General features: G+C 37.9%; 1 protein-coding gene across 1 annotated transcript in view; it reads right to left on the minus strand.

Moving 5' to 3' along the window:
* The window catches only part of LOC140528011 (uncharacterized), a 35,884-nt gene that overhangs the window by 8,919 nt on the left and 12,392 nt on the right, over window positions 1–14,573 (minus strand). Inside the window, exons 2-3 of the mRNA XM_072645416.1 lie at window positions 7,511–7,677; window positions 107–418 (exon numbers count right to left, since the gene is read on the minus strand). Of these exons, the coding sequence (XP_072501517.1) occupies window positions 107–418; window positions 7,511–7,586 (388 nt within the window). The 5' untranslated portion in view covers window positions 7,587–7,677. The remainder of the gene's footprint in view (window positions 1–106; window positions 419–7,510; window positions 7,678–14,573) is intronic.

The raw sequence follows: 14,573 nt of genomic DNA on the forward strand, positions 1-14,573 counted from the left end.
ATGCTTGTTGAATTGAATAGCTGATTTTCCAATGTAATAGAAAAAGATCTTATAATATTCCCTAACTTTATATATAAAAAACTTCCCATTCCTGACTTTTCCTCACCTGAAACATGTAGTGTAGTGAATTTATTTGAGGATCCTCCACCTGAAAGAACCCACCGGTAGATTCCACGATGGGAAAATTGGGTATTCTGAATTACCAGTGTGACTTCTTGGTTATTCCATTTCAGATGCATCCCATGCTGAAGGGGAAACTCTCCTACCGTGGTTGAGTTGAAGAGCAATGTTTCATTGTCCTCGTCACTACGGAAATACAGTTCTATATCATCAAGGACCATGGTGCTGCTGCAGATTATCTCAGCGCGGCCATTTTTGCAAACTGATACTTCTTTCTGGCATTTGAACGTTGCAAACTCTGCAATAAATGAACAAATTCCAAAATCATGTCATCATTATCATTACCATCATCATCATCATCATCATCAACACTTACCATGTACCAAGTCCTGGGGATATCAAGAGGCATAAGGCATTTACTGTCTCTGACCTTGAGAATTTGCTTTCCAATAACAACACATAAGTTCAGGGTCAAATGGATGATTGACACAGATATCACATACTCAAAGGTCAAAGGGTAGGAAGATGGGAGGAGCCAAGATGGCGGAGTAGAAAGATGCACATACGCTTAGCTCTTACCCCACAGCCCATAAAATACCTCTAAAGAAGAACTCTCAACAAATTCTAGAGCAGCAGGAGCCACAGAACAATAGAGTGGAGGAGATTTCTGTTCCAGAGAGACCTGAAAAACTGACAGGAAAGGTCTGTCACGCACTGGACCAGGAGCAGAGCCCAGCCCTGCCTTGGCCACGGGGCACCTAGAGGAGCAGATCTGAGCAGGCTTTAGGGATGGAATCTCCAGTGGCCACACAGGCCCCTCAACCCACAGATGCTAAAGGTCAGTGAGAGGGTCTTTTCAGCTGGCTGAGAGGGGAGCGGGGTGTCCACATGGCTCAGGCCCCCTCAGGAGGCAGCAGCAGAGGAGGCAACAGACAGGGGCTTCCAAAGCAGGCAGTAGCCCACATCCATTGTTGAAGGTCTCCTTGTAAACCCCCTGAGGGAACTGAGCCCCTGCAGTCCTGCCCTGACCTGAGCAGCTGAACTTAATCTCACACTGAATAGCAGCCCTGCCCCTGCCAAAAACCCCTAAGGCTTGGGAGCAGCTCATTTGAATCTCAGCCCCCAAGCACTGGCTGGGCAGAACTGGGGGTGAGGTGGTTGTGGAGAGGAAACTCAGAAGTCAAGTAACTGGCTGGGAAAATGCCCAGAAAAGGGGAAAAAAATAAGACCATAGAAGCTTACTTTCTTGGGGAACAGGTGTCTCCCCCCATCCTTTCAGGTGAGGAAGAGCAAGGCATACTGTCAGAGGAAGTCAAGGCCTCTGCCTCCAAAGGGAACTTAAAATGGGCTCAGGCAATAAAAGACCTTAAAAAACAAGTTAGCAGCTTACTAAAGGAGAACCAAAAAAAATGCTGGGGAAAATAACAGCTTTAAAAATAGGCTAACTCAGTTGGAAAAAGAGGTCCAAAAAGCCAATGAGGAAGGAGGTTTTAAAAAGCAGAATTAGCCAAATAGAGGAGAAGGTTCAAAAGCTCATTGAACAAAATAATTTGTTGAAAGAGATAATTGAGTTCAGGGAAATTAATGACTATGAGTTAAACCAAGAAGTTAGTAAACAAAACCAAAAGTTTGAAAAAATAGAAGATAATGTGAAACAATGCATTGGAAAAACAACTGAGTGGAAAATAGATCCAGGAGAAAGAATTTAAAAATCTTTGGATTACCTGAAAGCCATGATAAAAAAAAAAGAGCCTAGACATTATCTTCCACGAAATTATCAAGGAAAACTTCCCTGATATCATAAAATCAGAGGGCAAAATGGATATCGAAAGAATCTACCCATCACCTTCTGAAAAGACCCAAAAAGAGAAACTCCTAGGAATATTGTGGCCAAATTTCAGAGTTCCCAGATCAAGGAGAAAATACTGCAAGCAGCTAGAAAGAAACTATTTGAGTACTGTGGAAATATAGTCAGGATAACACAGGATCCAGCAGCTTCAACATTAAGTGATCGAAGGGCTTCGAGTGGGATATTTCAGATGTCAAATGAACTGAGATTGAAGCCAAGAATCACCTACCCAGCAAATCTGAATATAACACTTTGAGGGAAAAAATAGTTGAATTCCAAGATTTCATGTTGAGGAAAAGACCAGATCTGTATTTAAAAATTTGACTTCCCAAGACAAGAATCAAGAGAAGCATGAAAAGGTAAACAGAAAAGAAAAATCATAAAAGACTCTCTAAAGCTGAACTGTTTACATTACTACATGGAAAGAAAATATTTTTAACTCTTGAATCTTTTCTCAGTATTTGGGTAGTTGGAGAGACTGTACATACATACATACACACACACACACACACATAGATAGATAGAGAGTACAGGGTGTGTTATATCAGAAGAGATGATATACACACACACACACACACACACAAATAAAATAAAATAAAATAAAAATTAAGGGGTGAAGGAGGAAAATTCCGAGAAGAGAAAGGGAGTAATGAAATGGGGCAGGCTGTAACTCATAAAAGAGATAAGAAAAATCTTATTCAATGGAGATAAGGGAAAAGGGGAGAGGGGGAAAAAATAAAGCTACTCTCCCCATGTGTGGCTGAAGGAAGGAATAACATGCTCACTAAATTTGATATGAAAATGTATATACACCACAGGAAAGTAGGAGAGCAGGCGACAAGTGGAGCAAGGGGAATGTTAGAAGGGAGAGCAAATGGGAGAAGGGAGTCACTAGAAATAAACACTTTCAAGAAGGGACAAGGTCAATTGTAGGGGGGAAAATAAGAGGGGTATAAGGTAGGTCAGAGGGCAATATAATTAGTGTTACACAACATGATTACTATGGAAGTCTTTTGCAAAACAACACATATTTAGTCTATTTTGAATTGCTTGCCTTCTCAGTAAGGCTGGGGAAGGAGGGGGGGAGGGAGAGAAGATGGAATTCAAAGTATTAGAAACGAATGTTGAGAATTTTTATTGTATATAATCGGGAAGTAAGAACTACAGGGATAGGGGTATGGAAATTTATCTAGCCCTGCAAGAAAAGAGAGAAGATGGGGATAGGAGAGGGGTGGGGTGTGATGGAGGGGAGCGTACATTGAGGGAAGGAGTAATCAGAATGCAAGGTATTAGGAAGCAGGGGGAGGGGAGTGATGGGGAGAAAAATTGGACATGTTACAAAGTGAGGTAAAAGCAATTAGTATTAAAACAATAGACTGAATTAATTACTGAGAATAAATCAATGACATCTTCAGTTTGGAGAAAAGAATTTCAGTCTAAATTTCCTAGAGGAAGGTAACCTCAGGTAAAATTTGGCATTGATGGAAAAATCAAGGTTTTAATGGCAAATTTGATTTTATGATTGCCATTTAATCACGAACTAAAACATGTATGGAAAGGCATGTAAGCCACTTAAGACTTGCCTCAAAAGAGGTCAAAGTGAAACTATAATCATATTTGAAACCTGGTTATTGGAACTTGCCATTTTTAGATGCTATGGGATTATTAAGCAACTATTCTTCTGAGTCTAACTTCAGGTATGGGTAGCAGGAAAGGCGATCTGAGCCTCCAACACATGATGCCAGTAAGCTGATGAGATGCTGGTATGAACTGCATAGGTGATCTCAAGGGAAGGGTGGGAGAGTGGCTGTTCAGCATGGGCTGAGGTGGGATTCTCCTGACTCAGTTTCCCCACTGACATTTGGCAGACTTTAAGCCTGACTGAATGCAAGTGGATAATCTAATCCTGCCTGGAACTGACATGAAGTTGGGGAGATATTCTATCCCTCCAATGTCCTTACTATTGGTGGCAATTTCCTATAGTTAAACGGTTTGTAAGCTTAATACTAGATCTATTCAATTATAGATTATGGGTAGGGGAACATCTGAGGTTGTCTAAAATTAAGCTATTAGGCATAGGACTTTAGACCAACAACAATAAGTTAGGATCCTTTAATTCTTAGGAATAGTATGGAGACAATTAGGTCAAGAGCTTGTGAAATTAGCAACATAAATATTATTTGTGTCTCAGTTGGTTAATGTTTTTAAAAAAAATTTCTTTTGTGGTCCATATTGTAAATGCTTTAAAAAGAAGTATCAACTGACCAAAAGTTTGAATTGCTGTATCTGTTATAAACTGTGTTAAAAATAAATAATAATTTTTTAAAAAAGAGTAGAAAGATCTCTGAGATATGGGGTTAGGGCAGCTTGGAAAGGCTTCATGAAAAAGGTGGACCTTGAATTGGCCTTGAAAGATTCTCAGTTACCGACAAACAGGAACATCTTAGAAGCTTCTGAATGAAAATTTCTATAAATGATTCTGGCTCCATCCTTAAGCCTTCTTGACTCCTAAAACATTTGCAGATTCTTTCTAATTTTTTTTCTTTTTTAATCCCTATTCACTTCCTCTCATCATCAAAAAAGAAAGGAAGGAAGGAAAGAAGGAAATAAACAACAGTTTTATCTAAAATTATTTTTATATATTCTATATAAAAATTATGATGAATCATTAAAAGGTTAAAAGAAAATCACCTCTCCAGATCAAAAGCTAGCTTTAGGCATCCTGAATCCTTAAACGAAATTAAGTGCAAGAGGCTAAAACCATTTTTAAAAAAAGAATTTGTCATTTTCACAGAAAGCATATTGAAAACATGAAATGTTTATCTGTGTATGTATTTCTGAGAAAATTCAGTCTTTTTACAGAATTATTTATCCATGAAAAGGCTTATCACACTGAGATAAAAAGATGAGGGGAAGGAGAAAATAACAGAGAAGGAGAAGAGACAAGGAATGAAGCATCCTTCATTTCTTGAGCTAAGAGCTCCAGCACCCTCTCAGTCTCTTCCTTTTGTGATCCAGGTGCTTTTCACTCTTGGCTTCTGTCCTAAAGCAGTTATTTATTATTTGAGTTCTCAGCTATCCCCTTGCCTTTGCCTAGATCCCTTCACAAAGATGTGTAAAATGCTTAATACAGTCTTGGCTACATAGTAAGTACTCAAAAAAAAGATTATTCTTTCCCTTTCCCCTCCTCTGTAAAAATGGACTCTAAATAACAAAATAATATGATGTCTAAATGAATATAAAGGAATTAATCAGCTAACTTTAAGATCACTAATGCCCTCCTCTGTGCTCTGTTCTATACTGGAGCACAACAGAACTCAAAAGTCCAAAGAGGAAGCTTTCAACAATGGCAGCTAAAATGGGGAGCAATGAAAATAGGCAGTCCTTTGTTGGGCTAATGAGATTAGGTTTGAAGAAGACTTACTAGTAAGTTTTTTGTTTTTTTTTTACAGTTGAGGAAACTAAGGCAAACTGATTTGTCCAAAATCACATACTAGTACATCTCTGAAGCTGGATTTGAACTCAAGACTTCTTGACTCCAGGCCCAGCATTCTATCCACTGCACTACCTAGCTTCCATATAAGAATGCAACTAATAAATAAGTAGTATTTATATAGAGCCTTACGGTTTCCAAAGTGATTTACCAATATTATCTCATTTGACCCCTACAAGGACAGAAAGGGGTTAAGTGGCATTATTTGAGGACTCTAGAGGCATTTTTCATCCAAAGTCCTTCAGAGTTGTTTTGGATTATTGCATTACCTCAAACAGCTGTCATTCCCAGCTGATCGTCTTACAATACTACTGTTACTGTGTACGGTGTTCTCCTGGGTCTACTCATTTCAATTTCCATCAGTTCACATAAGTCTTTCCAGGCTTTTTTGAGAGCATTTAGCTCATCTTTTCTTAAATCACAATACTATTCCATCACAATCATATACCACAAATTGTTTAGTTATTCCTCCCCCCCCCGCCCCAGTTGATAGGCTCCTAATCTCTTCTCACTGTTTTGCAGAGGTAGGGGTCCATCGGCGTGGATCATTATTTCTAATGTGAGATTTTTTTCTGTGTTTCTATTAAAATTAAGATTATCTGTGTTCTATGAGGCAGCACAAGGGGCAATTGGGTAGAGGCTTCATTGTCATTAATAATCAGTAGCAAAAGAACTACTCTTAGACTTAGTGTCAGGGAAAACTTCCAACCAAATCGAATTATACAAAAACATAATAAAATTGCTTTGGCAGGGGTCACACTTCACTTCATTGAAATTGTTCATGCAGAGGCTGTATGACACCTTGTCAGATTCATACTGGTAGGGTTATACGTATCTCTAGGCTAGATTGAGATGGCTGGAAGATCCCTTCCAAATACAAAATTATGTGAACAAATTTCACCAAGTGCCTAGTGTGTTCTCAGGATACAAAAAAAGAAACATTATCTACCCTCAGGATGCCTACATTCTACTGTTCATGGGTAGGTGATGGTAGAGGTGGGCCAGGCCTGTGATTTCACTCACTGGCCTGTTTTAGCTCTATAAAACATGGCAACTGAAAGTCCAGACCAAAACTTCATCAGGAGACCTACAGACCTATGTCAGACTCTGAGTCTTGGATTCCAGGTCCCCAACCCTACTCAAAGATTGGAGAACATCCTTCCACTTTTTGACCTGCAAAAATCTATTTTTTTTTCTCCCTGGATCCCCTGCCTCCCTGATATACCTGCTTGTTTTTTCATATTTAAGTGTTCCCCTTGGTTTCTATTTGATTTCGTGTTGAATTGGCTATGCTTCTGGCTTAAACTCCTGAAGAGGGAACTGTGTATTTCAGAAGATGAAGCTCTGACCAGGGTTCTGAGCTCTCTAGGCTGTCTTAGTATGACAGCGCACCAGCAAAGAAAACACCTGGTCATGAGACAAATCATGAGAGAATATGTGTCACAGAGAGATATGAATATAGAAGAACAGTATAGGAGAGGTGGGAACAAGGTAGAGAAAAGCTCACTACAGAATCAGAGAAATTATCTTCCTTTTATAGATGGGGAAAATGAGACACAGAGTGTGAAGTGACTTACCCAAGGTTGCACAGTGACAGAAAACAAATTCAGTCTAAACCATTTCAACAAGTTTTTAAATGCAAGGCACTGAACCTGGGTCTTCTAACAGTCTAGGAAGTTTCCAAAACAAGTATATTCTCCTGGAGGAATAGTGACATGGACTGAGTCCAAAACTGAATATGTTCTATCCCTATTTCTGGATATTCCAGGTAGGGTGAAGAAGGCCTTCTTCACATGGTATAATGGACAGAGTACTGAGCTGAGAATTGGAAAGACCCAACTTAGAATCTCATTTCTTCTTACAACCTGTATGACCTTGGATAAATTACTTTATTTTTCTAGGTCTCAGTTTCCTTATCTGTAAAATGAAGGAAGTAAATTAGATGATTTCTAAGAATTCTTCTAACTCTCAATCATGCACTTTTTATTCTCTCCCCTTATTCTTTTCCTCAGCTGTTACTATGCAGGGAAGATGGAGAACAAAGATACCTGAACTTTCCATGGCACTCAAAAAGGTCAAAAGCCAGAGGGCCTCAGCTGTTCTTAATAAGAAACCAAAAGCCATCAGGTCAGATCAGCTGCACCAATAGGTGGAGATGATGGGGTATCAGGACTCAGGAGTTAGTCTTCTTTGTCTCTGCTTCTCCAGGCACCTCCTGGAAAAAGAAAAAGTCAGTGAGACAAAAGTTCTTACAAAGGACCTTTGCACATCCCCATTATCAACTAAGAAGTGATCACTCCTTCCTAAGGAGATACAGTGCCCTTTCACATTCCAGTGGTCATAGGATCATAAGATTCAGAGTCAGAAAGAACTTTTGAGATTACCTAGTCAATATTTTATAGGTGAAGAAAGTGAGGACCAGAATTGGGACCTATCCTCTACCTCCTTCCCCCTATCCATTACCATTGATTACCCATACTCATTTTACAGGTGAGGAACCTTGGACACCTAGAATTTTGACTCCTCTTTTATCTTGTATCTCCTATCTATCTATTCATGTTTACTCACCCTGCTCCCACATTCCAATAGAATGAGAAAAGAATGGAATCTTGTGGTGTTAAAGCTATTTGAAGATGAGAAGCTATGGTAGACAGACACAACACAAACAGAGGCACAAACAGAGACAAAGAGAGGGAAACTGAGAGACAGAGAGAAAACAATGACCTTTGTCAAGATCATTTACAAGGCAGATTGAGGCTGTCAGGTCACATAATGTCCAAGGTTACACAGGACAGTGATTTGAAACCAGATTTTCTAACTTTGAGGCCACTGCTCTTTTCAATGAGTTTATTACTGAGTCATTTCCAGTGTTTCATGAACCAATTTGGGATTTTGTTGGTAGAGATACTGAAATGGTTTGCTATTTCCTTCTCTAGCTCATTTTACAGATGAGGAAACTGAGGCAAACAGGATTAAGTGACTTGCCCAAAGTCACACAGCTAGTGAGTGTCTGAAGCCAGATTTGGACTCAGGAGGATGAGTCTTCTATTCCAAGCCTAGTGCTTTATCCTTTGAGCCACCTAGCTGTCCCCAGGTAGAAAGATTTCCCCATTTCAAAGGGAATTTAGTCCAAAGGTTGAAAAGATCAGCTCCTTCCTAATGCAAGATCAACTTGAAGATAGGTACCCTTTTGACAGTAATTTAGCAACTCAGAGCTTGTAATAAATTGACTTTCTTGACTGTGACACGGAATTGCTTGGGGAAAGGATTGCATAATTTGGTGACTCTTAGCTTAGGCTGAATTGCTTCTCCAGAAGGAGACTTGAAAGCAAAACCTAACCCAACTAATCACCTGTGAGGCAACTCATGCCCCCACCCTAAAGTCTGGGAAGGTCCTTAAGCATTGCTTATTAAGATGAAGCAGAAACACCTAAACATCCAGTAAGATTCCACCCAAGGTCTAAGATTCATGACTCATGGGCCCAACCAAGGTGGGAATGTCAGTGCAAGAACCCTTCATGACTCAAGGGAAAGTAGTTTAATTAAATTTTGCTCTTAAGAAAAACAAGCCTAAAAGAGGATAAGTGGACAAGTCAAAAAAACAAAAAAAATTTTTTAAGGTACATTAAGAATACACAAGTGGGGTAGCTAGGTGGAGAGTGTTGGGCCAGGAGTCAGGAAGACTCATCCCCCTGAGTTCAAATTTGGCCTCAGATACTTCCTAGCTGTGTGACCCTGGTGGGCAAGTCACTTAACTCTGTTTGTCTCAGTTTCCTCATCTGAGGAAATGAGCTGGAGAAGGAAATGGCAAATGACCCCAGAGGTTTGCTCAGAAAGCATTCTTTGCTAAGAAAACATGACTGAAAAGTTACTGAACAAGAAGAATGCCCAATGGGAAACAATTTACTTTCTCCCCATTACTCTGGGTCCAAGGCACAGGATCTGATAGTAAAAGAATTCACAAATAAAAGGATGGAGTTGAAACTCAGGCGCTGTCTGGAGAGGAGCAGAGTTTACTACCCCTGAACAGAGGAGAGCTACAAATGAGCTATGTTCCTACAAAGAGACACTCTCTGGGTAGTAGCAACACATACTACAGAGAGTTCCCAAGATTGAGCCTGGTCTATCTGTTTAGGACTTCAATGCTGAGACTTCATGTTACAAAAACAAAACTCATTTTCAGTTAAAAGTCAGAGAAGGCTATGAACTCCTTTCTTTTCTTTCCTTTGATGAAAGTAATGTACAATGCTTCTGGCAGAGTGAATGATTCTGGGAACGCTTGACTGCACCCTGGGAAAGTGTGAGTTAGGGGAAACAAAATACAGAAGAAGAGTATCTACGGGAATGTGCTAGAACTAGCAAATAATAGGGCTGAAAGGTACAACAAAAGTCCAATTCCTTTATTTTATAAGTGAAAAAATAGGTTTTTGAGGAAGTGACTTGCCCAAGGTCATTCAGGTCTTGTTTTTGTTTGGGGATGGGGGAAACAGGTTTTAGAGGCATGATTCCATTGTTGTAGGGAACTCCTGGTGAGGAAACTCCCTCTATTGGTACAGACTGGTGACTTTTCTGAAACTTAAATTTTAGAGAATTCTCTGGGGAATTGAGGCTCTGAAGGAAAGTATGGAAGAGAAGAGGTATTTGACTACCAAAATGGAGGTCTATAGAGCTGTTGTGCTGAACTCATTGTTGTATGCCTGTGAAACATGGTCAGTCTACCAGTGCCATGCCAGGAAACTGAATTGCTTCCATTTGAATTGTTTTAGGAAGATTCTGAAGATCATCTGGCAGGATAAGGTGCCTGACACAGAGGTCCTTACTTGAACTAAACTGCCAAGCAGTCAAACTATGCTTCAGACAGCTCAACTCCAATGGGCTAGCCATGTTGTTCAAATGCAAAATATACGCTTGCCATTATGGAAAACTTACACAAGGTAGGCGATCACATGGTGATTGGAAGAAATGATACAAGGACATTCTCGAGGTCTCTTTCAAGAACTTTGGAACTGATTGTGTGACATGGGAGACACTGGCACAAGACCATTCAGCATGGCATGACCACATCAGGGAAGGTTCTGTGCTCTATGAGCAAAGCAGAATTGAAACAGCTTGAAGGAAACACAGGATGAACAAATTCAGAGTATCCACCCCGAATGTTCACATGGACTATCTGTGCCCAACCTGTGGTAGAGCATTCTGAGCTCTTATTGATCTGATCAGCCACAGCTGGACACATTGAAACTTGACTTTATCATAGTGATATCATTTTGGTCCTCTTCAAAAGTGGACAACAATCTTATATGTATCAGCATGTATCAGAGAGAAGACTTCTCCTGCTAGCACTTAGTGACTCCAAGGCTAGTTCTCCATTGATCATGCCATCATTCTCTCACCAAGGATTGATAAATCAATTGTATCAAATATTCAAAGAACAATTTATACCAGATTAATAAAACCTATCTTCAATAATTGAGAAAGAAGGAATTCAGAACAAATACATCTTATGAGATAAATATAGTCTTGATGATCAAAACATGAAGGGTTAAAGCAGAGACTATATGTATGTGTATGTATATATATATTATTTATATGTACATACACACATATATAGAAACATATGTATACATACATATATACTATAGACCAATCTTGCTCATGAATATTGTTGTAAAAATTTAACAGAATTTTAGCAGACAATAGCAACATATATGTAAATATATACATGAATGTGTATACATACATATACATACACACATATACATATATAAAATTATCCACTAAAACCACATCTAATTTATACTGGAGATAGGATGATTGAAAAAATTGCAAACATAATTAATAATGTAAACAACAAAACTGTCTCTATATAGAAAAAACATTAACAAAACAGACAAAATAGTTAATATTTCTAAAAATCAAATATGTTGAAGGGTCCTTCTTTAATATAATAAAAAAATTCTGATACCAAAAGTTACTATTATCAGCACTGGCAGAATACTGGAAGCTTTTTCAGTAAGCATAGGAGTAAAGCAATGAGATCCCTTTTCTCAACTATTTGACAAGGTTCTAGAAATGTTAGCTTAAACAATAAGTCAAGATGGGAAATTAAAGTATAAATAACTGTAAAAAGGAAATAAAATTTTTCTCTATTTGCAGATGATTTACTTAGAAAACCTCAGCAGATCAGTGAAGAAAATAGTTTAGATAATAATGGCAGTAACAAGATACATAATACATCCACAGAAACTAGCAGCATTTATTATACAATACTTAAAAAAAAAGAAAAGAAAATGAGAAATTCAGTAAAAACCTGTAAAATGTACAAAATGCATTTTATAAAAATAAACATTTAAATAATTGTACAGATCAATGATATTCATGGTTAGGTCATAAAACAAGACAAAAATGGCTATATTACCTAAATTGATTTACATATTCAATTCTTTACTAACACAATTGCCAAGGCATTTTTTTCTAGAACTAGACAAAACAATAATAAAATTCATCTGGAGGAATGAAAACTCTAGCTTGTCAAAGGAAAATTTTTCAAAAAGGAGCAAAGGGAATCATAGTATTAGCAAATTTCAAACTGTTTTATAAAGCACTAATACTAAAAACTATGTTACCTATTATAAAATAGTTTTAAAAAAAGATTAGATGAGCTAAAGCTAGAAGTAAGCCAATATAGCAGTCTAATATTCAATAAATTCAAAAAAACAAACTTCTGGGAGAAAAGATTCTCCATTTGACAAAAACTGGGGACAATGAAGATAGTTTGAGAGTAATTAAATTTAGACAAGTATCTTAAATGATAAATCATAGTCAGCTCCAAATGGATATGTGACCTAAGTATAAAAGGTCACCTTAAAAAAACTAGAGAATTGGGAGAATCTTTATCCAAATAGGAGAGAAAATCCTAAATAATAAAATACAGTTTCAGTTACAAAATAGCACAAAGTTTTATATGAATAAAATCAATATACCTCCTACAAAAAGAAAAATTGCTAGGTAGAAAAAATTATTTGCATTGTTTCTGTGACAAAAGTCTGATATCCAAGATATAAAAGGAATTGTCAAATACATAAGAATGAGTCATTCCCCAAGAGATAAGTGGCCAAAGGATTTGACCAGTTTTCAGAAGAAAAGCAAAAACTCATTAATCCCATGAAATTAATCCCAATTCACTAATCAAATAAAAAAAACTATAAAGTGCACAAGATAGAAATATTTTTAGAAATAAAAGATTTAAATAAATCTAGGGATCAATAATATTCGTGGTTAGGCCACACTAAAACAATAACATGGTCATACTATCTAAATTTATTTATAGATTCAATTCTATACCAATATAATTCTTATATCAACCAAATTCACAAAATGATTTAAAAAAAACAGAGAAATTAATGGGGTAGGTAGATGGTAAAGCAGATAGAGCACTGAGCTTAGAATCAGGAAGACTCGTCTTTATGAGTTCAAATCCAGCCTATGACCCTTGGCAAGTTATTTAACCTATATACCTCAATTTACTCATTTGTAAAATAAGCTGAAGAAGGAAATGCCAAACCACTCCAGTATCTTTGTCAAGGAACTCCCTAAAAAAAAAGGCATCAAAAAAAGTTGGTCATGCCTGAAACTACACAACAACACTTAAGTACTTAATATTATGGAATATATATTTAATCAGGGCAGACTTCTTGGAGAAGGTGAGGTTTGTTTATTTTGAGGGAGGACAGTGCGGCATGGATTTGCTCTTATAACCTAAGATCAAGAGCTGGAGAAGACTTGGAGATCATCTGGTCTAGTTCTTAACTTTGTGTCATGGACACCCTTTGGAAGGCTGGGAAGGCCTATAGACTCCTCAGAAGAATGTCTATTTCCTACATTCATAATAGAATGCTAAATTTCAGTCAGAGATTAGTGAAAATAAAGATGTAATTTTTCATATCCAAGTTCATGTACCCCTTGAAATCTATCAACAGACCCTCTTGAGTGTCGATCAGTCTCATTTTTAGGAGCCCTGATCTAGGACAACTCTTTAATTTTATCAATAGGAAACTAAGATTTAGAGAGTTTAAGTGATATGTTCAGGACTTGTTTTGGAATGTATTTCATTCCACTTATCATTCAAAAAACCTTCATTAAGCATGTATTATAAACAGAGCATGTTCTCAGTGCTGAGGCAAAACACAATTTTTCCCCTCATGGAGATGAGAGTTTAATAGCAGACTAATTTTGTCCCTGAAACCCTTCAGTATGACCGACTGAGCCGAGTTGGGAAAGCTGGATTTCTGACCAGCCGCTGGTGGGTACTTACCTAAAACCACATATATTATCACCTTGGATAGTGCTATCAGGTTCATTCCCCATCCCCAAAAGTTTCGCAGAATGTTGGAAATCACCAACCAATTAGACGTCATTGCTCTGAGCAGGGCAGAAACTGTGGTGTCTCTTGTGTGCTGGGTTGCCCTGGTCATGAGTAAGCATGGTTTTATGTTCATGAAATCCACTGACCTGCCCTGTGCCCAAAAAAATTGATTGTAATTGTATTACCCAAGGGAGACTGAACTCTTTTAAATTACTCATGTAAGTCAAAATATTAAAGGACTTTGAAAGGAGGGGGTTGGGTGGTTTCCATGTTGATGTGTGTGAAAGTGTAGGAGAGTGTGAGGTTGTTTGCAGCTAAGTAGGCAGAAAGGAAAATGAAACATTGACAACAGGCCAGGATTTAGATCTCTGATGTCATTCTCCTAAGGAGATTTGACTTGCTCAGCTCTTCTCCAAGATAACCTTATGCTGACTGCCAGTCCCAAGTGGGTAGAAAGTATCAGACACAGATAAGACAAGTCCCTTAACCTTTATCTGTCTAATTTTCTTCATTTGTAAATTGGGGTAATAACCCAAAGAGATCAAAGAAAGAATAAATTTCTTCAAAAATATTTATAGCAGCTCTTGTTGTGGTGCTAAAGAAATGGCAACTGAGGAGCTACCCATCAATTAGGGAATGACTGAACATGGGATCGTAGAGTAGTAGACTAGAAAGTAAGTAGACTAGAAAGGTAATAAGGTGCCACATGAAAGACTTTGAACGCTAGAGAATTTTGGATTTGAGCC

This window comes from Notamacropus eugenii, chromosome 2 (assembly GCF_028372415.1).
Source record: "Notamacropus eugenii isolate mMacEug1 chromosome 2, mMacEug1.pri_v2, whole genome shotgun sequence".
NCBI classification, from domain to species: domain Eukaryota; kingdom Metazoa; phylum Chordata; class Mammalia; order Diprotodontia; family Macropodidae; genus Notamacropus; species Notamacropus eugenii.